General features: G+C 42.1%; 3 protein-coding genes across 3 annotated transcripts in view; 2 read left to right on the top strand and 1 right to left on the bottom strand.

Moving 5' to 3' along the window:
• yy1a (YY1 transcription factor a) lies at positions 1-5,476 on the top strand. The gene is made up of 5 exons (XM_062522877.1): positions 1-642; positions 3,012-3,174; positions 3,472-3,532; positions 3,959-4,117; positions 4,351-5,476. Exons 1-5 carry the CDS (start codon positions 129-131, stop codon positions 4,531-4,533), a joined length of 1,080 nt encoding a protein of 359 aa, XP_062378861.1. The 5' UTR covers positions 1-128; the 3' UTR covers positions 4,534-5,476.
• Positions 1-26,366, top strand: part of evla (Enah/Vasp-like a) — a 103,176-nt gene that overhangs the window by 49,459 nt on the left and 27,351 nt on the right. The window lies entirely within an intron of this gene.
• tpp1 (tripeptidyl peptidase I) lies at positions 6,789-25,907 on the bottom strand. Its single transcript, XM_062522876.1, has 13 exons — positions 25,791-25,907; positions 25,380-25,451; positions 24,743-24,882; positions 24,314-24,464; positions 14,861-14,982; positions 14,435-14,613; positions 13,705-13,903; positions 9,786-9,974; positions 9,495-9,564; positions 9,064-9,184; positions 8,731-8,889; positions 8,209-8,334; positions 6,789-7,602 (listed from the first exon to the last, which is right to left on the bottom strand). Exons 1-13 carry the CDS (start codon positions 25,847-25,849, stop codon positions 7,465-7,467), a joined length of 1,725 nt encoding a protein of 574 aa, XP_062378860.1. The 5' UTR covers positions 25,850-25,907; the 3' UTR covers positions 6,789-7,464.

Here is a 26,366-nt window from a genome sequence, read left to right as displayed (position 1 = left end):
GAGTTCGTGTGGGACGGACGGAGAGAGTTTGTGTTGCCGAAGAAGAGGAGGAACGGTAGCAAAGGAATAGCAGAGGGGGGAAAGAACAGACACGTTGGTGTAGGTGAAAGCAATAGACTATTTCCAACATGGCATCGGGAGACACATTGTATATCGAGGCCGACGGTTCAGAAATGCCTGCAGAGATAGTTGAATTGCACGAAATTGAAGTGGAAACGATAGAGACAACTGTGGTCGGTGGAGACGACGACGAACACCAGCCTATGATCGCTTTGCAGCCTCTGGACTCTGATGATCCGAACCATGTTCATCACCATCAGGAGGTGATATTGGTTCAAACTCGAGAAGAGGTAGTTGGTGGGGACGACTCAGATCTACGAGCGGACGACGATTATGAGGACCAAATTCTTATACCAGTTCCAGTCCCTGCTGCTGAAGAGGAATATATCGAGCAGACCCTGGTGACTGTTGCAGGGAAAAGCTCTGTGGGCCGGATGAAGAAGGGGGCTGGAGGCGGCGGCAAGAAATCTGGTAAAAAGAGTTACTTGACTGCAGCTGAAGCAAGCAGTCGAAAATGGGAGCAGAAACAAGTTCAAATAAAGACTCTGGAAGGAGAATTTTCCGTTACGATGTGGGCATCAGGTGAGTTCAAGTGACTGAAACAAGTGTCTTCTATCATTGCATTGTTCTTTGTGCTTTCAAAGAGGGCCGTGTGCGGGCGTTGTCCTTTTGAACGGCATACTGCTTGAAAGATGGGCCAATACTGGGGTAATTATTATAGTTAAAAAATCATCTCTGAATGCAGACCGGATTGAAATGTTTTTGTTTTGAAGGGAAGCCATGTTTTTAAGCATTGATGGGCGCCGCCATATTCCCCCAGACCAGTATGGCGGCCCGAAAAAATGGCGTTGATGCGGCCGGGGAAGATGGCGGCCAGAGCGGGAGGCAGTGAACCACTGCTGGCTCGAAGAGTAGGCCGCAATGGCGCAGTTTGTCATACTAGCGAGATTCATTGCTGCTGAACCACTCATGGCTCATCAAGGGGTGGGACGTCGTATACAGGAGCAGATAGCACATTAGCACATTTTGAAAAGCAGTGAAATCCGTTTAGGGTTGCAATTTTAGTGAGAAACATTGTTTCCGCTCTCCATTATACAGGTGCATTTTTGTGCTCTGATTAAATTGTTAAAACCTTTCGGGACCTTAACGTTATTTATGTCACATTATGATAGCGTTCAACAGCTAACATGTAGCCTGAAAGCCAGGACTTGATTTAAAGCGTGTGATTGCTTGCCAGGTCTTATCCAAGTTGGTGTTATGACAAATAATTGCACGTAAATAGAACATGTCACGGTTTTGTTTTTTGCTCAATTTGCAAAGGCTTGTCTCTAATATCAACAGGCTGGCTAATAAGCACGCTAGCGATCTAGCTCTTGCCAACAGCAATGAACGTTTATGTCAATGTTACTTGGCACTAGAAAGTGTTGAAGAGTTAGCTGCTACTCATAAGTACGCTCGTTTCGTGTTACTAAATTGCGTTATACTGATAGGTATGTATTTATTGGAAATATGGGGTCAATTCCATGCAGCGATGTCTGTTCAACGTTAACGTAACAATTTAACCTGTGTGCTGAACAGCAGAATTGATACAGATGAATCATAAATTCATTGCAGTGTAACTTTACTTTGAAACGACAACACTTGGAAAGCTTAGCGTTAACACTACTCATGAGACCACACTGCTAAAAGGTATCTTAACTCGGTAATTGATGCAAGGAGTAGGCGTACGTTGATGGCTCTCACAAGATTAGCTGGCTGACTTCGTGACGCAACAGGACAAAATATGACCTGTTATTTGTGGGTGCCAACTGGGTTACTGGCCTATTAAATCTTTCTCCTCTGCCCAAAAGCCTGTGCAAAACAATGACATTGTATTTCTGATAATATAGGGAAGACTGAACAAAAAAATGAAACCCAGAGGTTCACGGCTTACATATTACATGAATGTGTTGTGATCCATAGCCCTTGCCATTTACACGAATTAAAATCTGGGGCAGTGAAGTTGCTTTCTTACATGATGACGATTTTGCCTCCTTTCCCCTCATGCATTTTAGTTATATATCGTTTTATGTCTTGAGTGAAGGAGCTTTTTGGATGAGGAGTGCAAGTTCAGCCCTGATATATTATAGTCTTTGCCTTCATGCTGTTTAAGGGGCATATAGGTTTACTTTGAATGGACATGTCTCTCTGACCTGGTTTGTTGTTAAGCAAGGACATATTGTCATAAAAGAGCACTGCTATCATTATTGTTGTTGTTGTAGTAGGGTCATCTACCAATATGTTGTTTTTATTTGTAGTGTTTGTTATTGACCTGTGTCTGCAAAACCGCCCTTTCAAATGCAGGTTTCATTGTAGCACCCTTGAGTAGTGTTGACAAGAAGAGATAGACAATTTCTGCTTAAGTGTTAACAGTTGTGTTTGACAGCAAATTGTTTCCTACGAATTCTTGAAAAAGAAGCCCCATTTTGTCCGTTTTCTTTTCTCAACTTTTATTGTTTCTAAACGTTTATGTTTTGTTATTAATAGTTTGATGTGCTGTTGAGATGGATCTTGTCAATTGCCACAACTCACTCCTCGCCACAATGATTGATCTGTTTCAGTGCAGTGATTGTATTACACACAGACATAGTTGAAAGCACTCCTCTGATCTGTTTACCAGCACTTTTATGCCTGTTTGTGCTCCCTCTTCTTCACATGAAACTAGGTACATCGGGTTTCAATCTTTGCTCTGTTTCATGTATCTGTAATATTCCAGAAAAGACATGAATTGAATGCACGGACCAGGCAGAATGTTCAGTTTGTATCCATATTTAACATTGGGCATAATGCAGACTGATACCAGAAATGCACTTATCCCTGAAGTTAACATTTGTGACTGAATATGACCACACTGGCTGTATTTATCTATATTTAACCAAGCTTTGTTATGTCCCACACCCTTTTAAACACAGATGACAAGAAGGACATTGACCATGAGACTGTGGTGGAGGAACAGATCATTGGGGAGAACTCCCCTCCAGACTACTCGGAGTACATGACTGGGAAGAAGCTCCCACCTGGGGGTATCCCGGGGATTGATCTGTCAGATCCCAAACAGCTGGCAGAGTTTGCCAGGTAAGCATTATACATGCAGCAGCAGCAATAACAATAACACTCAAGATTATGTTTTTTAAATGGCAATGTTAGAGCCAGACTTACTGTGTTTACACAGTAATTTAGGAGATCTATTGCGAAGCACTATGTGTGATGGGTCAGATGATTGAGCTAGCTCAGTTGCTAATACTGAAGCTTAGCTGTAGGTTACCATATAGTGACAGGATTGTGATGACTTAAGAAAAACATTAAAAACCGGCAAACACTTATTAAAATAGACCTGTGTAGTAACTTCTGTCAATTTGTGTTTTTATGCAGGATGAAGCCACGGAAAATTAAGGAAGATGATGCACCGAGGACAATAGCTTGTCCACACAAAGTGAGTGTCTTTCGGTGGAAATGTAACATGTTGTTGAACAGTATTCTTATTCTTAGGCATTTTGAAGCACAATACAGCCTCTTGTGCTATGAGACTGAACAGACATCGGAGTAATTTGACATTTATATCAACTCTCTCTTGAGTCATTGAGTTATTAGTTCTTTAATTATTGTCAGCATTTTACTCTTTGCGGTTATGTCTTGTCTAGTGTACCATCCTAGCAAAGCATGCATTGCACACTCAATTTAGGGAGTTTTAAAATGTAAATTTGTCTTCAAATAGGTATTTGTATGAGACACACCTGCATGGATAATTTCCATCCCACCTTCTGCCACCAGGTGGCCCTTTCCAGTGACCTTTGCAGTGTTGGTGCTGGAGTGAAGTGATCCGACTGTGAGACTTGTCTGTTTTGCCTCTTCCTCCCAGGGCTGTACCAAAATGTTCAGGGATAACTCGGCGATGCGGAAGCACTTGCACACCCACGGACCGCGCGTGCATGTGTGTGCAGAGTGTGGCAAGGCCTTTGTGGAGAGCTCCAAACTGAAGCGGCACCAGCTTGTACATACTGGGGAGAAGCCTTTCCAGGTGAGTCACTTGGGCTTAAGTTGGACGTTTTTGTCCGCACGCACAGCAACTCTGTGTATATTGTGCATATTTTCAGGTGTAGTATTTCACTTTTCACTGACGAGTCTCAGAATTGTTTTTCTCTCTTTTAGATAAATACATATTTAGTTGAACTATCCGTACATATACATGTTTTAGTGTGTAGGCCTCCCATAGATGGCTAACGTCTGTTCTGTCTCTCCATCCACTTTCAGTGCACGTTCGAGGGATGTGGAAAGCGGTTCTCTCTGGACTTTAACCTCCGGACACATGTACGCATCCACACCGGGGACCGGCCCTACGTTTGCCCCTTTGACGGCTGCAACAAGAAGTTCGCCCAATCCACTAACCTAAAGTCACACATCCTAACACACGCCAAAGCCAAAAACAACCAGTGAGCCCTGTGTGTGGCCTAGAAAAAAACGGACCCTTTGTATATTGTTTCCAGGATATAAAAAAAAAAAAACTGTGAGAGAACACCATGACAGACTTTTTGATAAGTACAGAGGTGAGACTAATAAACACTGTAGATGACTTACTCAGCCCCTCACCTCCAGAGAAAAGTGAAGAAAGAGGAAAGCGTCACTTTTTTTTGTTTGTTTGTTTCCTTTTTAACGAACCGCCTGGTTTTGAAAGTTTCTTCTTGTGAAGATGTGAAAGTCCGGGACCTGCGTCTACAGTGGCTGTCGTCACTGCAGCACCCAAAGAGAAGTCGGCGCTCATGTGTAGTTTTTTCTTTTGTGCAAACCATCTGAAAGGAAACAATGAATTGCTTTTTTAAAAGTCAAAATTATTTGTTTTAAAGTGTGCATATTGTACACTTATTTTTGACCTTATATGTAGTCATGTTATGTGCGTGCGTGCGTGTGTGTGTGTGTGCGTGTGTGTGTGATCCCCAGAGATTTAGGATTTTTAGAAGAATTTGCAGTTCTTGCAGTTCTGTTTTTTTCCTGTAAAAAGGATATTATTATTATTGTTGTTGTTATTATTGTTATCATATATATAATTTGTGGGGGGTATCCTTTCAGGTTTCCTTTTGTATAATTACAGCGCACAGTTGATTTCTCAATCATGTAGATAATAGAAATGTGAAATGGTGTTAAACCTATCAAAACCCTTTTATCTCTTAAGTTATCCTGATGTTAATAGAAGATGCAAAAAGCTTATGTCCATCACTGAAAATCCTGTTCATTTTTTTTCTTTATTAGGAACCAACCTGAAAACAATCTGGGGTGTCTGTTTTTGCATAGTCAGAATGTATTGTACAACTTGATTAACCCTTGTTGATATAAACATCCCCCTGTACAATGGTGACCAGTAATAATAAAACAGCGGTCCCCATGTTGAGTCACTTACTGTGTTCTTTGGGACAGCGTTTGAGTCACTATGTTTGTTGGAGTGGATACGAGTAGAGGTAGTGCTTACAGGTGTTTATGATAAATATTCACAGAAGGAAGGTGAAGCAAAAATTGGAGGCAGACTCATAAATTCATACATTCGTCAGTGAGGGGTATACATTTGTACACTGGGAGCATATATTCATTTGTGTGTGTGTGTGTGTGTGTGTGTGTGTATATATATATATATATATACAGTGGATGTAGAAGAAGAGTGGCCATCATCATGCAAAATACTAGTCATATGATCACTAACTAGTGAGGGTGTCGTACTCCAACAGTCAGGCAAAGTGGAAGCGATGATGGTTATTGGTAAATGTATGGGTAAGTAGGCTGTGTGTGATGCATGCCGGCATTAAACATTGTTTATGGTACAAACAGGAAGGGATTTAAAAAAAACTGAGTGTGGGTGCCATTGTGCAGCGATGATGTTGACGTCCCTGGCCTGAACAGGCTGTGTCCTGTCAAATGCAAGCTAGAAATGGGGTGGGTTTTATACCATGACAGACAGAAGATCTGTCATGGTATAACATTTTCATTTACAATGAACATTTATGTGTTTGCTCAATAATAAATATACATCTTAAGTTTAATTTCACCGCTAGTTAGGCTACATCCTTTGGAAATCAAAGATGAAATGTTTTTCTAGAGACCTATTCTCAATTGAGAATTGGATTGGTGTCAGCCAGGCTAAGGGTCAGACCCAATCAGAGTGTAGCGTAGGGCTGGCTGTCTTCTTGTCTAGTCTACTTACAGTATTCTTCATCTACCAATCCCGATTAGCATCTGGAACGCTGTCAGACGATGAAATATATTGAAAAAAAGCATAGGAAGATTAAACGAATGTAGAAAAGATGTTGCTTGGATGAGGCAGCATAAGAGGAATTACTGGTGAGGAATGCGGCAAGACCAGGAAGTCCTTGCAGAGCCTCTGGAGAATGGATGTTTTGTCATTAAAATGAATGCCATGAGTATGTGTAATTTGGGAGAAACAATTCAAGTCTGGGTGAAGCAGAAGAAAGATTTCATATGTTGATAAACTATATATATATATATATATATATATATATAATATATCAAACAATATATGAATATATATCATATATGAAACAAAAAAGCAAGATTTCATATGGAGAACAGGCGTCACTGATAATAGGTAATCTACAGTATATGCCAATCCATTATGACCATTGAAAATACAAATACCACTCAGGCCAACAAAGCCATCAGTTCACCGCAATGAAGACAAACACATCTCACATTTTAAAATAAAATCATTTTATCTCTCATCATTATGTAACAATAAAATCTGAAAACCAAGAACACTTACAATGTCACATCCCTTCAAAGTTCAAGAACAAATTGGCTGGTGATTAAATGTACATTCTCTACTCTACTGTCTTCAGATACTGGTGTCATTTTATCTTCTATTTAAATTGACAGCGATAGATATGATTGCACACACTGAGGATATTTTAGGGTTTGAAACATTAGTCTTTCATCAATTTAAAAAAAAAAAAAAAAAAAAAACCTCCTGTTGAGTGTCAATCCTGAGTGAAGGTGCATGCATACGCTACTCATTGAAATAAAAACAAATAATGCTTTTTGAAACTTCTTGAAATTGTTATTACTGGATACTTCTTAGTGCAAGGCTGCAATTCAATTCATAGAATTCATCATTTTTGAACCTGAGATACATATTTTGAATGGGTTTCTTTGATATTGATTGGTTGTAACTGTAGATTCACAGAGCTGGTAAAATCATAAGTAACATCTGCCTCAGTGCTTTTTGTTTCTGAGGGGAACTGGAGAGCCAGTCAGATTTATCGGTCAGTGGACTGGTCTGCCCAACGATGTCGATGCTGGGGGGAGACGGACACACAGAGGATGGCTTGATGGAGCTCTGGTGGTGAGGTGGTAGTGGCGTGTCAGTTAATCCAGTAGCAAGGCCAGCAAGGCTGGATAGTTGGGGGTTCCCCAACCTGTGACGGGGTCCCACGACGGAGCAGCGCAGAAGCCCTGGCCACTCACCTTGTCATCCCAGCAGCTCATGTGGCATCCCTCAGTCACCTGGACAAGGACACCATCGGTATAATAATTATATAACAAGAGGCTCATAGATGAGAGAGTCTGAGATATCAATAACATTGTCTGATTTTTTTAAAAGTTAATAAAGGAAACCTCAATGGCAAAAATCTGTCATTAAAATACAAGCTGCAGATTAACTTCTGATAAAGGTGCTTTAAGCGATGTTGGGCAACGTCACTTCTGTTTGACGTTCAAACAAAACAGAGAGCTAGCTTGTTACTCTCTCCCTCTCCCTCCCGTGCAATTGAAACTCTCTTAAACGCACACAACCATGTAACATAAACTAGAGCACCTCTAATGTTTGTTTATGCTCAAATATGGTAGAACATCAGAATGCAGTGCTAACAAAATGTTTATTCTAGGTTGTCATAAAAAAGGTAGATATTGCCATGCATATGAAACTGGACCTTCATATGCATTTCAATATATTTCAGAGCCCATATATTGCCAGCAATGCTGATGCATATAATAAAACCCCTTAAACAAATTAAATAAAAGAAAAATATGAGAATTTGTAGAAAGTCAACTCTGCTTCTAACTGCAGCTAATTTCATAATTATGTAAGTGCGGATAGCTTGAGCCACTCACATCAAAAAGGCCGTTGCCCTGCAACTTGTACAAGCGTGGGTTGAGGAAGCCCAGAGGAGGAAGACCTTTCAACAAGCGTTGATCATTAATAAGAGACAGAATTCCTCCGACCACTGGCGTAGAGGCCTAAGGGCAGAAGGGATCACAGGACATTACAGACAGACAGACAGACAGACAGACAGAGAGAGAGACAGAGAGAGAGACAGAGAGAGAGAGAGAGGGGGGGGGTGTGTTATATGAAAACGAGATATGAGCTCTGTGTATTGTTGTTTTTGAGTATCTGTATATGTTTGTATGCATATGTACTTTATGTATTGTCCTTTTGAGAGAGAGAGAGAGAGAGAGAGAGAGAGAGAGAGAGAGAGAGAGAGAGAGAGAGAGAGAGAGAGAGAGAGAGAGAGAGAGAGAGAGAGAGAGAGAAGAAACAGGGACAGAGACAGACAGAGACAAAGACAGAGAGAGAGAGACAGACAGAGAGAAAGAGATAGAGAGAATGAGGGGATATATATAGCTCTTCATTACCGAAGTTCCAGACACCCATGGAATGGGCACTCGGTTGGAGACGATCCAGTAGTTGTCGGAGAGAGCAGCAATGTCAGGATAGGCCCGTCCACTAGTGTTAAAGTACGTCTTTGGAGGGAGAGCCTTCATGCTATTCAAATAGGAGTTCACGGCACTGGCCTACACACAGAAAAAAAAGTGTATACCTTCATATAGTATTTAACAGGTGGGAAAAATCCACTCTATGAATAACATGTAAAATATTCTGGATTATAAAACACACAAAGAAAATCACTGGATTATCACATACAAAATGAAACCGCTGATCATTAACATAGCTGCCTGTGGGGTTACCTGATAATCAGGCATGTCAAACACATTGCTAAAGCCGCCTCCGCTGATGTAGTCTACAACCTCATAGGTGAGCTTGAACGGGTTCTTGAATGAGGTTCCACCCACAGTGGTCACATAAGGACTGCGAGGGGAAGAAGAAAGAAGAGGGGTCAAGCAATAGCGGTGTTGAGATGTAGTGTGAATATTAATAGTTAATCCTTTCTACAAATTATATATAGTTTTTTTTTCCTACTTTATTTTTTATTTGATGAACACCTACATGAAAATAACACGTACACATGCCATACAAATTATATATATAGTTGAGGTTTTCCTGAGACCCTGAACACTGGCATTTAAGGAACTATGCACGTTTTCATAATACACTCTGTGTGATTTGTGGCGATGAATAACTTTAGTCAAAGTCTGGAATGGAAGGACTTGGTGCTCACCTTGAAGCAGGAAAACTAGGCCTGAAAGAATTCTCTTTCGTCAGGTGCCTACAGCCAGCTCCACTGTCACCTTAGTGTGCATACAAAAACCAAATAGACAAAGACATGACTGACTCCACTCTTTCCAACCTTCACTTACTCATGTAATGCGTAACAAACATCTTAAAATGACCAAGACACAAACAGTCACTCCATAATATACATATATAGGACACAAGGTGTTATGAAAGACTATTAAACAATTTAGCTAATTATTGAAAGTTTTTTTGTTAAATGGAACTTAAAATTCACCAGATGCAAAAAGCATAGAAATGCCCCGAAGTCCAGCCTTCATGAACTCATTGTTGATGCGCTGCATGTAGGCGGCGGACAGGCTGTCCTCGTCGTCTCCGTAGCTGATGGTGTGGACCCAGGGCACGGAGGTCATGTTGCTAAGCAGCACCATCCACTGGAGGAAGGGCTCCTGAGTCTCATGGCGCCCTGACAGGGAGAGAGGAAAAAGAGGAAAACGTTTTGGGAGAGGTAAGCGTTTTGGAAATGTTTTTTTTCTCCTACACCAAAAATAACAATGGCAACTTAAGTAGATTTACTCTCCCCATGTGATTTGTAAATAACATTATCTCTAGTTATCTTTAAATGTGACTTTAATGACATCTGTAAATGTTGTACAAAGGTCATATTGAATTGACCTAATTGACTAGACAAGGGACTAGTGTCCTCTCCCAAAAACAATCACAATAGCTGTCCTCCACAGTACATGCGGATTTTTGTCAAACGTAGGTCCGACCCTTTGAGTGATTCAGATATAATGCTAACATGTGGACATTATGTGTGAATGACACCGACGCACATGAACAGAATCTCTGCGTGGTTGAACAGGTTGAACGTGGTTGAACACGCACATGAACAGAATCTCAGCATGCTCTTCACGTGAGAAATATTAGGAGGGGAGTAGTGTAAGAGCTGACTAAGTTCAGAGATCCAAATGTCTGGTTATGTTGTTCAGATACACGGCCCAACCGTATGGAAGCATATGAGTTCCATAATTCAAATGAGAATGCATTCTGCAATATGCAATTCTAAAAGACATTACATTAGGCAATTGCTAATTCATTATGCAATTTAATATTACAATTTGCAATACTTTCTTTCAAACTGCATTTTAATATACAAAGTGACAATGCAATCATCAAATCAATTTGATTTATTTTGGTTAAAAATTTGAATAAACATGGATTGAATTGCATTCCATTTTGCCATGGTACTTTAGTCTCAAAATTCAAATGGCAATTCATTTTGCATTTCAATTTTCAATATTCAGTTTCATCTTTTAATTGTCAATTACTTTTGCAATGTTATGTTCAAAATTCAATGTAGAATTGAATTATTTTTTATTTTTTTAATTTATTTGATTTTTTTTAAAAAATGTTTTTTAAAAAAATATTGAAAACATTTTGAATATTTTTTGGCAAAAAGTTTTGCCCGGTTTGCAGAAATAGCGCCCCCGTTATTGCATAGCACTTTGTCACGCTCTTTGTGTCTCAAAATTCAAATGGCAATGGCAAACGCGATTCCAAAACACTTTGCAATCTGTCAGTCTCCCATCACCCATGGCGGGAACTACGTCACGTCCGTGTTTATCTCGCATTGGTCAGTCTTCTCTTTAAGGCGGGTCTTGGGCAGGGCGGCTGACGGCCTCCAGGTAGAGAAGATAACGTTAAAGAGAAATTGTCGCTGACACAGTAGCCTACTGTTGGAGGTGATGGGCAAGAACAGTCGCTCAGCTACTGAGGGAGGCAGGCGTGTGTGTGTGCGCGTGCGGAGACCTTGATCCGACCATACGCCACCCCCTCCAGGAGCGTGTATCAGGGTGAAGCGTGAAAAATAGCACACAGGTAGCCAGGGGAGCTGATCGAGGGAGCTGGCAGCCCAGGGCCCTGGAGCTCATATCTGGGTGCAGCGTTTGCTCCTCTCAGCCCGGAGGACTGCTCCAGATTAACGACCATAGACAGTAAGATAGGCTACTGACAGGGCTAACACAGGGCTACTAACAGGGCAGGGCTGTTAATGACAGGGCAACATCGTTTCATTCACACTCAGGCACTCCTGGTCTGACCACGACCGTCCAGCTGCAGCCTGCACTGTCAGAAAGGAAGCGAGCCACGTCCTGAGATATCGATGGCTTTGCCCCAAACGAGGAACGTGCATCGTTCTTTTCACAAATACACCATATTTGTAAGCAAATAAAGTGGTTTACTTAAGATTACTCAGCGTTTTATCAACGTTTGGTCCGCGAAAATATTCTCGCTGCACCGGTAGGGAACCCGCCGTCATGTCATCCGGCACAAGCTTCCTTGGTACACTGCTGTCATAAGCATTACGGTTCCCCATTGACTCCCATTGATTCTGACAGTCAGAATCAATGGGAGTCAATGGGGAACCGTAATCCTTATGACAGCAGTGTACCAAGGAAGCTTGTGCCGGATGACATGACGGCGGTGGTAGGGAATCGGTTGCGAGACTCGGTGAGACGTGATCATCTCACTGGATTGTTGTTTGTACAAACATTCAACATCCAAAACTATAACTGAAAAACGTCAACATTGACGAATGTAATACATTTGTGCTACGTTATAAAAATAAAACGTAGACACCTATTAAAAGATGCACTTGCTAATTTGTGCTACATTCTTATCAACGATCAGTGAAAAACTACTTCCTCGTTTGGGGCAAAGCCATCGATATCTCAGCAAGTGACTACGCTTGCTTTCCGGTTCTGACCAAACGTTGATAAAACGCTGAGTAATCTTAAGTAAACCACTTTATTTGCTTACAAATATGGTGTATTTGTGAAAAGAACGATGCACGTTCCTCGTTTGGGGCAAAGCCATCGATATCTCAGGACGTGGCTACGCTTCCTTTCTGACAGTGCAGGCTGCAGCTGGACGGTCGTGGTCATGACCAGGAGTGCCTGAGTGTGAATGAAACGATGTTGCCCTGTCATTAACAGCCCTGCCCTGTTAGTAGCCCTGTGTTAGCCCTGTCAGTAGCCTATCTTACTGTCTATGGTCGTTAATCTGGAGCAGTCCTCCGGGCTGAGAGGAGCAAACGCTGCACCCAGATATGAGCTCCAGGGCCCTGGGCTGCCAGCTCCCTCGATCAGCTCCCCTGGCTACCTGTGTGCTATTTTTCACGCTTCACCCTGATACACGCTCCTGGAGGGGGTGGCGTACGGTCGGATCAAGGTCTCCGCACGCGCACACACACACGCCTGCCTCCCTCAGTAGCTGAGCTACTGTTCTTGCCCATCACCTCCAACAGTAGGCTACTGTGTCAGCGACAATTTCTCTTTTACGTTATCTTCTCTACCTGGAGGCCGTCAGCCGCCCTGCCCAAGACCCGCCTTAAAGAGAAGACTGACCAATGCGAGATAAACACGGACGTGACGTAGTTCCCGCCATGGGTGATGGGAGACTGACAGATTGCAAAGTGTTTTGGAATCGCGTTTGCCATTGCCATTTGAATTTTGAGACACAAAGAGCGTGACAAAGTGCTATGCAATAACGGGGGCGCTATTTCTGCAAACCGGGCAAAACTTTTTGCCAAAAAATATTCAAAATGTTTTCAATATTTTTTTAAAAAACATTAAAAAAAACAAAATCAAATACATTAAAAAATTAAAAAATAATTCAATTCTACATTGAATTTTGAACATTACATTGCAAAAGTAATTGACAATTAAAAGATGAAACTGAATATTGAAAATTGAAATGCAAAATGAATTGCCATTTGAATTTTGAGACTAAAGTACCATGGCAAAATGGAATGCAATTCAATCCATGTTTATTCAAATTTTTAACCAAAATAAATCAAATTGATTTGATGATTGCATTGTCACTTTGTATATTAAAATGCAGTTTGAAAGAAAGTATTGCAAATTGTAATATTAAATTGCATAATGAATTAGCAATTGCCTAATGTAATGTCTTTTAGAATTGCATATTGCAGAATGCATTCTCATTTGAATTATGGAACTCATATGCTTCCATACAACCGCTTGACATCTGCAGAACATGCAGACTTACACCTGTGTCTGAAAGCAGCTACAAACAAGAACACATAACGCAAGAGCACCTAAGAATACCACTAAACTCTACAATAGAGTTGTTATTTTCCCATCATTACCCCATTCTCTGTATCTACTGCATACCTGGATTGGTGAAGAGCCATGTGGAGATATTGGCCCCTGTGCTCATAATGTACTCAATGTCCAGACTGGCCTCAAGACCAGCCTTGCCACCCCCCTGGGTCCCCACCACACGGTCCACTGCCGAGAGGTGTTGGAATCCTGACCCAAACATGCTCATGAACTCGGCCAGGTCGGCTGGGTGGTAGAACTGCTCCAGGAACTGTTGGAGTGAGAAGGGTGAAGGGGAGATCAAAGGCTTATCTGTTTTTTTTTTTCACTTGTATTTCAGACATAGTTAGGAAATGTGGAAACCCTTTGAGGTTGTCCTTTAGATAGGTTCACGTCAGAGGTCATGCAACCTAGATAATCAACTTGAGGTTAAACCAAAAAGGCATGCTGCCGGTAAAGCATCATCTCAAATCCTGTGATAAGCATATACAGGAAATAATTCTCTTCCACAATGTTCACAGATACAATCATGTGCATGGCAATCAACATAACTCATACAACTCAAATTACAAAAATAGGCAGCAGCAAATAATTTACATCTCTTTAACAGATACAGATATACTTAGTGGTTAGAATGATAGCATCACAAAGCATCTACAACTATCATAATATCAAAAAATGACTGCATCATGTTCTATCTAAACAATAACTTAGCCATTACCAATTCTGCAACATCATATATTACATCCTGTTAACCTGTGATGAAAAAATGACTGCCCACATATGGTGCCTCGCTTCATACCTGTGCCACAGCCTGGCTGTTATTGGTGGCGGAGCCCACATCAGCGGCACTCATGTTGTAGCGAGCTCTAATGACTGCAGGGGTCACTCCCAGGTGGAACTTCCCTGCTACTCGCCCTCTCTTGCTCCAGGATTTACCCACCTCCTGTGCTTTGGGTGGGAAGCGGTGAAGTCCGCCCACTGGAAGAGAAAAGGGTTCAGTTAAGCACTTGAGACGTAAGGGACAGCCTGGAAGTGTTGCTATGCACCTCAGGTGGGAGTCAAAGAGTATAGAAAACCTTCTTTTGCCTCAGAATATTAATCAAGCAAAGGGGGGAGGGGGGGGGGTGCCAATCATCAGACTCATACCATAAAACCAAACTGATGTAGCAGGACAAAAATATCCAGCTAAAATGTCGGACACATTTAAAAACACTTTGGGACGCACCAAAATCCAGATGCTGGGACACATCATCGTGGACGGAGTACTGAGACACGGATCTCAAAAGGAATTGGTCCTCCCTGCTGTAGTGATGAAACCTGCTGCCTGGAAGCAGAGACTCAGCAACTCTGTATTGAGGAAACAGATTTATCAGCATGTGACTCACCAATTGGCTGCATCACTTCCCTATTTCCATTGTGCACATGATCTGATACGGTCTAAAACATGTTGAAAATGAGACATATGTATGTACTTCATGCATTTCTCTGATCAAGTTCCTCTGATCAATCTTATATACAGTACCCTCCAGAATTATTGGCACCCTTGGTAAAAGTTGACTAAAAATAGGTATAAAAAATAATCTTTAGGTGATTTATTGTACTCCCACAATGAAAACAATGAGGAAAAATATACCCAGCAAGGCAAGCAAATTTATTCTGAGAAAAAGGAAAATCTCATAAAGAAAGAAATATTTTTAACAAAAACAGCTTGCTCACAATTATTGGCACCCCTGAAACATATTATGTACAACATTTAACAGGAGCATTTTCCTATGTAAATGCAACGTTTTAAAGTAAATCAGAGTGTCTGTGAACTTTCAGAAGTAGTTCATGATGTTCTTTTTCACTATGGTATGAAAATGAAGTCACTCAGAGGCTAAATCCTCTAGTCATTTTTCAACATTGGAGAGACAAGAGAATACACTAAATTGAAATAAAAAGATATTGTGTTGACATTTGTAAGTAAGAGAATGTCTATGGAAACTAGGTATTTTGTTGAAAATGCCTATATTTCCAGTTAAAATGATGACTAAAAGGTTCTAATCATCTGGAAATGTGGCAAACATGCTTGGCCCATGACCCATGGCTATTTTGCTCCCACGCACAGTATGGAGGATGGTATGATAGGCAAACAAATCCATAAGAACCACTGTTGAGAGTTATAGACAAAGCTATCATCTTGGGGTCACCAAGTCCCCCCCAAAACTTTTCAAAAGTGACCTCACTGCTAATAGATTATTTAGACAGCATGTCAGGTTAAAGCCAGTAGAGTCATTTAATGAACAATGTAAATGGCAGGAGTTACTGAATGGTACCATGACATGTCTGGGAGTGTGGTCTATTGTCAGATGAAAATAAAATGATGCTCTTTTGCTAAAAACACTTAAGGTGTCTATAGGCGCCATTCCTACTTCAGGCCTATGGGGGCAGTAGCATTGAAAAGTGGGTTAATGTCAATTGAGAGCATAGAATGGAGGTGAAGGAGACAGGTCAAAGCATGGTGTGAAGATAGGAGCAACACCTTTTCTGACCGTAGCATAAGCTATTAGGATAACCTCAAGTATTTAATTTAAGATTTAAAATATACAATAATTTGGTTTTTGGTATTAAGATGTGATATACATTGGAACCTTTTTTGTTGTTGGAATAAACCTTTTTTGATTTTTTGAAACTACTGCACGAGTCAGGAACCTTCTTGAACACACCAACTCAACATTAGTCAGAAAAGAGCTCTGCATGGACAATGAACAAGACTGTGGATGTCCTGAAGATTGGGTTTCAGCCATCTACCTGCAAGTATTTGACGGATGTTTGTGGATATCAAAAGAGCAAGTAAGAATGCTTCTGGTGCTGCTAATTAGCCATGATGAGAATGATGACTCAGCTAGTACTCCTGCTGCTATGTGCTTAGCTTAGCAACTATTGCTACTGCTAGTTTTGCTGCATTTTGAAGATTTTGAGTTAGCTATACAGAGAGTACAGAAGTGTAACACATTAGCGGAATCGCCTGCGTGTTACAGAAGAAAGGAAAGGAATCAAAATGGAGGAAAATGGTGATGTTGATGTTCGCCCTAAGAGAACACCAAAGCCAACTGCTAAAGTCATTGAGCAAAGGCTTGATGCGATGCTTGCAGCTATGAAAGCTAAGTTTGGACTTCTTAAACAAAAGACATCAGAGATTGATTCTTTAATGAATGATGGAGAAAATGCAGGCATAGTGTCTCAGAAATTATCTACAGAGTTCACTGAACTGTACATGGACTTCTGTAAGTTGAATGATGCCGCAAAAGAGTACATGGGTGAGAAGGAGATGATTAAAGATCAGATAACATGGTATGAGGATAAATCCAGGATGCTGAAGGCTTTTGTGATGGAAGTTGAAGGTTGGCTGCGAAGTACTGCTGAACAAGCCGAAGAGGCAAGACAGTGTGATGCTGAATTACACCCTGCAGACAGCGCATCAATGGTTAGATCAGCACACAGGTCTGCAAATGCTTCTCACAGTAGGGCAGCTTCTGTAGTGTCCTCAACAACCTCATCTGTAAGGTTAAAGTATGAGGCTGAGAGAGCAGCTTTGATAGCACAGGCCAGTGCTTTGAAACAGAAACATGATATTGACAGAGAAGTGGCGCATCTTAAATCAAAGAAGGAGGAACTTGAAATAAAGACGGCTATTGCTGCAGCTGATGCTAAGCTTCAAGTGCTCAGTTTGCGTGAGTCTGAAGAGCAAGAACAGGGAGAAGAACGGAGAATTGTGAATGATGCAAGAAACCGTTATGCTGAGGCAGCTGTTGATGAAGTTAAGGTGGATATTCCTGTTCAGCTGATCACACAGGAGCCTGCTCAGCAAAGAACATTTTTCTCTGCAAGTAGGCCTAGTAGGCAGAGTGTGCATAGAAATGTTTTGCCACCTCCACGCGCACATGCTGTCAGTGGCCAGACTGCTGGAAGACAACGTGCTGCCATGGACAATAAAGACTTGCTTAGTGTTATGCAGCAGCAGAATGATATCACTGAGCTGCTTGTGAAGCAGCAGAGGTTGTCTTCTTTACCATCATTAGAAATTCCTGTGTTTAGCGGAGAGCCAACGGAGTTCAGATTTTTCACTAAAGCCTTTGAGCATGGTATCGAGGACAGGACTTCTAGTAGTAAAGACTGCTTATATTTCCTAGAGCAGTACACAAGTGGTCAAGCGAAAGAGCTTGTCCGCAGTTGTCAGCACTTGCCTCCTGATGTTGGTTACCGTGAGGCTAAAAGACTTTTGTACCAGCGTTACGGAAATGAATACACCATTGCCATGGCCTATGTTGATAAGGCTTTGAAATGGCCAACTTTGAAATCAGAAGATAAAGAGTCTTTAAGTTCCTTTGCCGTTTTTCTCATCAGCTGTCTTAATACAGTTGAAGGAATAGAGTTTAGGGAGGAGATGGACAGCCCAACCAACATGCGTGCAGTCATCATAAAGCTGCCTTTCAGGTTGAGAGAAAGGTGGAGGAGCATCGCATGCGAGATCCAGGATAAGACTGGCAGAAGAGCCAGGTTTAAAGATTTGGTACACTTTGTGGACAGACAGGCAAGGATAGCATCTGATCCATTATTTGGAAACATTCAGGAGCTTGTGGTTCCAAAGGACAAAGGCATGGATAAAGCTAGCAATCAGCAAAAGGCCAAAGGAAAGAAAAGCACCTTTGCAACAAGTGCTGTGCCAGTGACTAATGAGGCTAAAAGCACACCTAAAGGGACGTGGAATACCTCATGTGAGAAGTGTTTGTTTTGCCAGAAAGAACACAAGATGGAGTCGTGTAAAGCCATTGAACAGAAACCTCACAAAGAGAGGCTTGAATTTTTAAAGTCCAAAGGCTTATGCTTTGGCTGCCTGTCACCAGGGCATTTGAGCAAAACCTGCAAGAAGAAACTAGTGTGTCAGAAGTGCTCATTGAAACATCCCACTCTTCTGCACATGGCCAGAAAGCCCGCAGAACAAACAGAGCCAAGCAAGCCATTGACTGAGGACAAGCCGCCAGCAATGGATGCAGAGGTATGTGGTTGCACTGGGGCCGGGGATGGTGAATGCGCCCTAGCTGTGGTTCCGGTGAAAGTCAAGTCCCTGAAAGGAAATCATGTGGTGCAGACCTATGCGTTTTTAGATTCAGGCAGTACTGCTTGTTTCTGTTCTAATGACCTAATGCGTGAACTAAAAGTGAACGGAAGAAAGACCCACATCTTACTTCGCACGATGGGACAGGAAAGGCCTATTAGCACACAGGTGGTCACAGGACTGGAGATAAGTGGCCTAGAAGGAGACTCCTATATGGCACTTCCCCAGGTGTTTTCACAAAAGGAAATCCCTGTAAAGAAGGAAAGCATTCTACGACAAAAAGATGTGGATAAATGGCCTTACCTGAGAGAAATCCGTGTCCGAGAGATCAAAGCGGGCATAGGGTTATTGATTGGAACCAACGTACCCAAAGCATTGGAACCATGGAAGGTTATTAATAGTGAAGGTAATGGACCTTATGCTATTAAAACCGCCCTTGGGTGGGTTGTCAATGGCCCATTGCAGAAGGAAAGCGTTGCTAAGAAGGAACCTGATTGGACACAGGTAGCAGCGCACAGGATTTCTGTGGCATGCCTGGATGACATCATCCTGAGGCAGTTAAAGCTTGACTTTCCTGAGGCTCAGCAGGCAGAGAAAGTGGAAATGTCTGTAGAAGACAGACGATTCATGGATTCTGTATCCAAGTCAGTTCAATTGGTTGATGGACACTATAGTATTGGACTACCTCTGAAGGCTGTGGATGTGAAATTCCCGAACAATCGCATGATAGCTGTGCAGAGGGCAGAGAATCTGCGGAGGAAATTCATCAGGAGTAAGGAGTTCTTTCAGGACTATGTCAAGTTCATGAATGAGATGCTGGAAAGGGGTTACTCTGAGAAAATTCCCAAAGACGAGGTTCACAACAGAGAAGAAGAAGACAGGACCTGGTATATCCCTCACCATGGGGTATACCATCCTACCAAGCATAAAATCAGAGTAGTCTTTGATTGTGCAGCCAAGTTCCAGGGACTTTCTCTGAACTCCCAGCTTCTTCAAGGACCGGACTTAACCAACTCCTTAATTGGTGTCTTGTTACGGTTTAGGCAGGAGCCAATTGCCTTCATGTCCGATATCGAAGGCATGTTTCATCAAGTACGGGTTCCAGCCAGGGATGCCAACCTTTTGAGATTCCTGTGGTGGCCACAGGGAAACCACACACAAGAGTTGGAAGAATATAGGATGGTTGTGCACTTGTTTGGGGCAACCTCATCCCCAAGTTGCGCCAACTATGCACTTCGCCAATGTGCTGAGAACCATCAAGAGCAGTTCAGTCCAGAGGCATCTCAGACAGTGATGCGAAACTTTTATGTGGATGACTGCTTAAAATCAGTTGAAACTGAGGATAAAGCAGTTGCTCTCATACAGGAAGTAAGAGCTCTGTGTGCACTTGGTGGATTTAAAGTGACAAAGTGGATCTCGAATAGTCGCACAGTGCTTGCGTCAGTGCCTGAAGATGAAAGGGCCACAGGGGCCAAAGACTTGGACCTGGACAAAGACCAGCTCCCTCTTGAAAGAGCTTTAGGAGTGCAATGGTGCGTTGAATCAGACGTACTGAAGTTCAGAGTCACCATTCAAAGGAAAGTGCTGACAAGGCGAGGGTTGCTGTCCATGGTTAGCTCTGTCTACGACCCACTTGGGATCCTGTCTCCCATAATCCTCCCAGTGAAAGGTATACTGCAGGAATTGTGTATGAGGAAGCATGGGTGGGATGATGATATGCCAGAGTCCTTAGTGATGCAGTGGGAACATTGGATGGCAAGCATTCATCAGTTGTCAGACTTGGAAGTGAAGCGTTGTGTCAAGGCACATGACTTTGGAAGAGCTACATCAGCCAGACTCCATCATTTCGCTGATGCTAGCGAGAAAGGTTATGGTACTTGTACCTACCTGGTCTTGAGGAATGAGAGGCATCAGGCACATTGCGCTTTCATGATGGGAAAGGCAAGAGTTGCGCCTCTAAAGACAGTGACAATACCAAGACTCGAACTCACTGCTGCTACGGTAGCTGCAAAGTTGGACAAGATGATGCAGTCAGAGCTGGATATTGAACTTGAGGAATCAGTGTTCTGGTCTGATAGCACTACAGTCCTGAGGTATATCCGAAACGAGTCAGCAAGGTATCGTACATTTGTGGCAAACAGGATTACTGCAATCAGAGAACAGTCAAGAGTTAGCCAGTGGAGATACGTTAATTCATCCAACAACCCGGCAGACCATGCGTCTCGAGGTTGCACAGTGGAGGCGTTCCTGAAGACCTGCACATGGTTATCGGGGCCGGAATTTCTGCTGAGGCCTGAGGAGGCATGGCCTGACTTGCCAGACAGTATCAGTGAGCCTCTGGTGAAGGACCTAGAAGTCAAGGAAACAGTGTTATTCACAGTGGTTAGTGAGAGCGCAGAAGACACAGTCTTCAAGTTCATCAATCATTACTCAAACTGGTATCGTCTGAAGCGTACTGTTGCTTGGATGGTCAAGCTGAAGAAGACACTCAAGCTCCTTTGCCAAAAGCGAAAAGAGTTTGAGTCAGTTTTAAAAGAAACAAGTTCTGATCATGGAAAGAATGAGAGAGAATTGGAAAGAAAGATGGCCGAGCTCAAAGCTTCTCTGCACATCAGTCCTCCATCCTTGGGTGAAGTTGTGGAGGCTGAGTGGGAGATCATACGCATCAGCCAGAGAAAGGTATTCTCCAATGAAATCGCTCTGTTGGAACAAGGCAAAATGGTGTCAAAGAGCAGCCCCCTCTACAGGTTGTCACCTGTCCTGCAGGATGACATTATAAGAGTGGGTGGCAGATTGAACAGGGCCAACATGCCAGAAGAGTCGAAGAACCCTGCGGTTTTGTCAAGAAGTATGCACATTGCGCTGCTTATACTAAGAGAAATCCATGAGAAGGTGGGTCATAGCGGTCGCAATCACATCCTGTCGACGCTGAGACAGAAATTCTGGATGCCTAAGCCCCATGCAGTCATCAGGAAGATACTGTCTCAGTGCGTCACTTGTAGACGCCTCCATGGTTCTGCGAGTGGCCAAATGATGGCTGACCTTCCCAAGGAGAGGATCTTACCTGATGAGCCGCCATTTACGAATGTCGGTGTCGACTATTTTGGTCCGTTTGACATCAAGAAAGGACGTACAACCATAAAGAAGTATGGAGTACTGTTTACTTGCCTGGCAGTGAGAGCAGTCCATATTGAGGTTGCAAGCTCGCTGGATACGGACTCCTGTATTCATGCCATACGGAGGTTTGTTGCTAGAAGGGGTCAAGTCAGTTTGATTAGGTCCGACAATGGCACAAACTTTGTTGGTGCGGAGCGGGAGCTACGTCAGGCAATACAGGAATTGGATAAGGAGAAAATTGAAGCTGAAATGGTGAAAAGGAACATCAAGTGGATATTTAATCCCCCAACAGCGTCACATCATGGTGGGGTGTGGGAACGCCATATAAGATCAGTGCGAAAGATCCTCAACTCAGTTGTGAAGCAGCAGACCCTGGATGAAGAGGGCCTGCAAACACTTATGTGTGAGATTGAGGCAATCATTAATAGCCGCCCTCTCACAAGAGTGTCAGATGACCCAACAGATTTGGAGCCCTTAACTCCGAATCATCTGCTCTTACTGAAGACCGAGCCTTTAATACCACCCGGTGTTTTTGATCAGAAGGATATCTACTCCAGGCGTAGGTGGCGCCAGGTCCAGTATATGGCAGAGTTATTTTGGAAACGTTGGATCAAGGAATATTTGCCCGACTTGCAGCAACGACAAAAATGGCTGCAACCAAGGCGTAATGTTGCAGTTGGTGACGTTGTGCTTGTGATCGACGACTCAGCTCCCAGAAGCTCCTGGATAATGGGGCGTGTCATTGAGGCCATCGAAGACAGGAAGGGTAGAGTTCGTCAGGCTCAAGTGAAAACCAGCACAAATGTCCTTCTAAGACCTATTACCAAGCTTTGTTTATTACTTGAAGCTGAGGTGTAGATGTCTTCATGTCAGCTATGAGACAGTGGTAAAGACTGATCTCCGACGGAGTCATGTGCTTGAACCTCTGACTCCATATTTTTCCAGTTAATCAGTGGACTTAATGAAGATTTCTCGAAGATTGATAAGAGACAATGTAAAAGATGTAAAAAAAAAAAAAAAAAAAAGACGAAGTGTTGTTGTTTCAACTGTCTTATGTATAGAATTTAGTACTGTTAAATGTTTAGCTATTGTGTAAAGTACTTTGTTAAGGATAATTGTTTGTTAGTCACAAGACAATTAGGGGCCGGTATATAGGCGCCATTCCTACTTCAGGCCTATGGGGGCAGTAGCATTGAAAAGTGGGTTAATGTCAATTGAGAGCATAGAATGGAGGTGAAGGAGACAGGTCAAAGCATGGTGTGAAGATAGGAGCAACACCTTTTCTGACCGTAGCATAAGCTATTAGGATAACCTCAAGTATTTAATTTAAGATTTAAAATATACAATAATTTGGTTTTTGGTATTAAGATGTGATATACATTGGAACCTTTTTTGTTGTTGGAATAAACCTTTTTTGATTTTTTGAAACTACTGCACGAGTCAGGAACCTTCTTGAACACACCAACTCAACAGTGTCTTTGGCGTACATAGAAGAATGACTATACTAAAAAGAACCCCATGCCTAATCAGAATTATGGTGGAGGGGCTGTGCTATTGTTTTTATTCCCAAAGGCCTTGGGAACCTAATTAAGGTGCATGGCATCATGAACACCAAGAAAAACCTGAACATTTTCAAAGGAAATCAAACAATCTCTGCCAAGGCCCTAAAAGTTGGTCATGATTGGATCATTCATCAGGTCAATGATCCAAAACAAATGCACAGATCAAAACAAATATGGTTTACTGAACACAAAATCAAGCTTCAGACATTGCCATAGCAGTCCCCTGATCTAAACTCCATAGAATAACAGTGGGATGAGTCAACGAGAAGAATGCAGAAGTGTGGACCTAGCAATCTGGACGATCTCGGGAGGTTTTGTAAAGATGAATGGTCTTAAATCCCTTACTTTGTATTCTCAATCGTTATGGGGTGTCAGAGAAGAATATTACATGCTATTTTATTGACAAAGGGAGGTTTAAGAAGGTATTACAAGTAGGGGTGCCAATAATTGTGAGTGACGTGTTTTTATTAAAAACATTTCTTTCTTTATGAGATTTTCCTTTTTCTCAGAATAAATTTGCTTCCCTTGCAGGGTGTATTTTTCCTCATTGTTTTCATTGTGGCAGTGCAATAAATCACCTAAAGATTATTTTTTAGACCTATTTTTAGTCAACTTTTACCAAGGGTGCCAATAATTCTGGAGGGTACTGTATACTTACATTGTGCACTTTATTTTACACATTAATGCAACATATGCATAATCAAGTCTACTAGCGGCTACTGTGGGGTCTCCTTTAAGACAAGGAATTATGTAACTTCTGGAAGCAACCATCAGTTATCGCAAAGAGGTGGAACCTTCTTAGAAAGTGCTCTAAAATGATTATTGGGGAACATACATAAAAACAAAGAGAGATCATGTAGTTATTCTCAAAACAAAAAAAAAACGCAAAAACAAAACGTACTCAACAGTCATGACACACTGCAGAAAGTCCAGGGTGATGACCGTGCGACATTCGTGCACCCCATGGCTCTGTAGCCAGCTGGCCACTACCTTCTGGGTCAGCTTGCCAGGCTGGACCAATTGAGCCACTTCAGTCAAGTCCAAGAACTTGCCTACGGAGAGCGAGAGAGAATAAAAAACAAATCAAGTGTAAATGACTGTTAGAAACAGGAAGTAGAAAAAGTGAGCGAGAGAGTGAGTGAGTGAGTGAGCGAGTGTTTGTTTAAGACTGTATGTGTGTGAAAGAGGACAGAGGGGAAAGGGGGGAGTTGTGGTTAGAAAGAGTGAATAATCACGGGACAAAGAGGGAGATGGGGAAGTGCCAGAGAGGGAGTAATAGAGAGAGAAAGAAAAAAGGAGAAAGAGACTGCTGCTTCGGGGGGATTAATACCATACGCTGCTGAGTCAGGGTCCGATAACCTGTCCAGCAGAACTTTCATCTGATCCACATTCTGCTGCCTCAGGGCAAACGTCAGCTCCACCTCTTCGGCGGGGTCTGCTCTGCCAACAAGAGTCCACTCCTCGGGGACACTATCGAGAGCAATGGGAAAAATATCAAAGAAGTGCTAAGATCAATCCTGCTGCACAATAAAAGTCTGTAACTGGTCTGTTTAGTTCCTGTAGAGGATGGATAAATAGTAGACTGGATTCACTGTTTCTTATTTGCTGTGCAAGACCTGTGTACATGGCTTTGATCCTTTTACATGACATGACTGTCGTTTTCATTGATTCACCATGATCAGCAAGACTAATCTGGCCTGAGCTTGTCTTCCAAGATGACTCAGCACACAACATTGAACTACAGAAGTTGACAAAAATAACGAAAATAACAACAACAAGAACAGACAAGACCACTTGTCCTCCAACAGTGGACTAATACTTGTATTGACGGGCAGTTAATATTCTGCTGAGTAAGGTTAGAGATTTAGACTTAAAAACCACACCGAAAGCATTGCATACACACAAAACTCTTAACAATGTAATGCCTCGCACAACAACACAATTTAATTTGGCAAGGATCAGCTTACGATGTGTCTTGATCAGCCTCCAGGGGTCCGCCCCAGACGAGCGAGAAACATACCAGTCCGTAGACGAGTGACCTAGAAAGACAACAGCTTTTGTTTACAAGCAACTTACTTTTCAAATCGAAATGGAGAATAAGTATTACTCCGATTACATTTGGGTAATTAGCTGTTTCACGCATGTGAGTCACGGTGACCTTCAAACCATCAGATAACTGACAAAGAAATCGAGAAATAAATGTGCAGTCAAGAGGCGCAAAAGCTTTTTCCTTGTTTGTTTGCAACTTCATACAGAGCCCAAACCATGCAAGGTATTCAGCGCATTTGATAACATTATTATGAAGGCTGAACAAACAGTTCCCTTTAAACAGTAGACTGCATCGCATATAAAGTATAATAGTATTTAATGATACTCACAAAAGCCACATTGTTCTGCTATAACGTTGCCTGAAGTGCAATGACAAGAAATACAACATGAGGTTAATTTTGTCTATCGTTAGTAGTCATGTGATTGGTCATGTGACAAGTCAGCTGAGGGCCGGAGCATGTTGCGTGTGTGCCCCTTAAAAGTCCATGCTATCCGAGACATTTGGAGTGATTCAGTCACTGAAAGAAGGCGTTATTTTTTGGAAGAAATAACTTAACAATATTGCCGACATATCTCTGTGCTGTGTGTTTTGGAAGAGTGGCGGTAAATGCTATAATATTTTCGTATGCAGTACACCAACTTCGAATTCCTGATATTAAAGCCACATTTCATTTCCTCCACCTCCTGTCATCAAGACTATATCTACAATAATAATATATCATAATATTAGTTATTATCATAATAGTTATCTTTGGCTTTTGCTAGTTCCCAGCAAATGAGTCAAGTAGCAGTTACAGCAGTATATGTGCAATGGAAATTATACTGTAATACTTGTACTGTACCGTCCAAGTACTGTAATACTAATAATTATTTAGGCTAAAACATCATTTATTCATTATTTATTT

The sequence above is a fragment of the Sardina pilchardus genome, chromosome 20 (genome assembly GCF_963854185.1).
Source record: "Sardina pilchardus chromosome 20, fSarPil1.1, whole genome shotgun sequence".
Lineage (NCBI taxonomy): Eukaryota > Metazoa > Chordata > Actinopteri > Clupeiformes > Clupeidae > Sardina > Sardina pilchardus.
The sequence above is the reverse complement of the archived record's forward strand: the minus strand, read 5'-3'. Positions and strand labels throughout refer to the sequence as shown.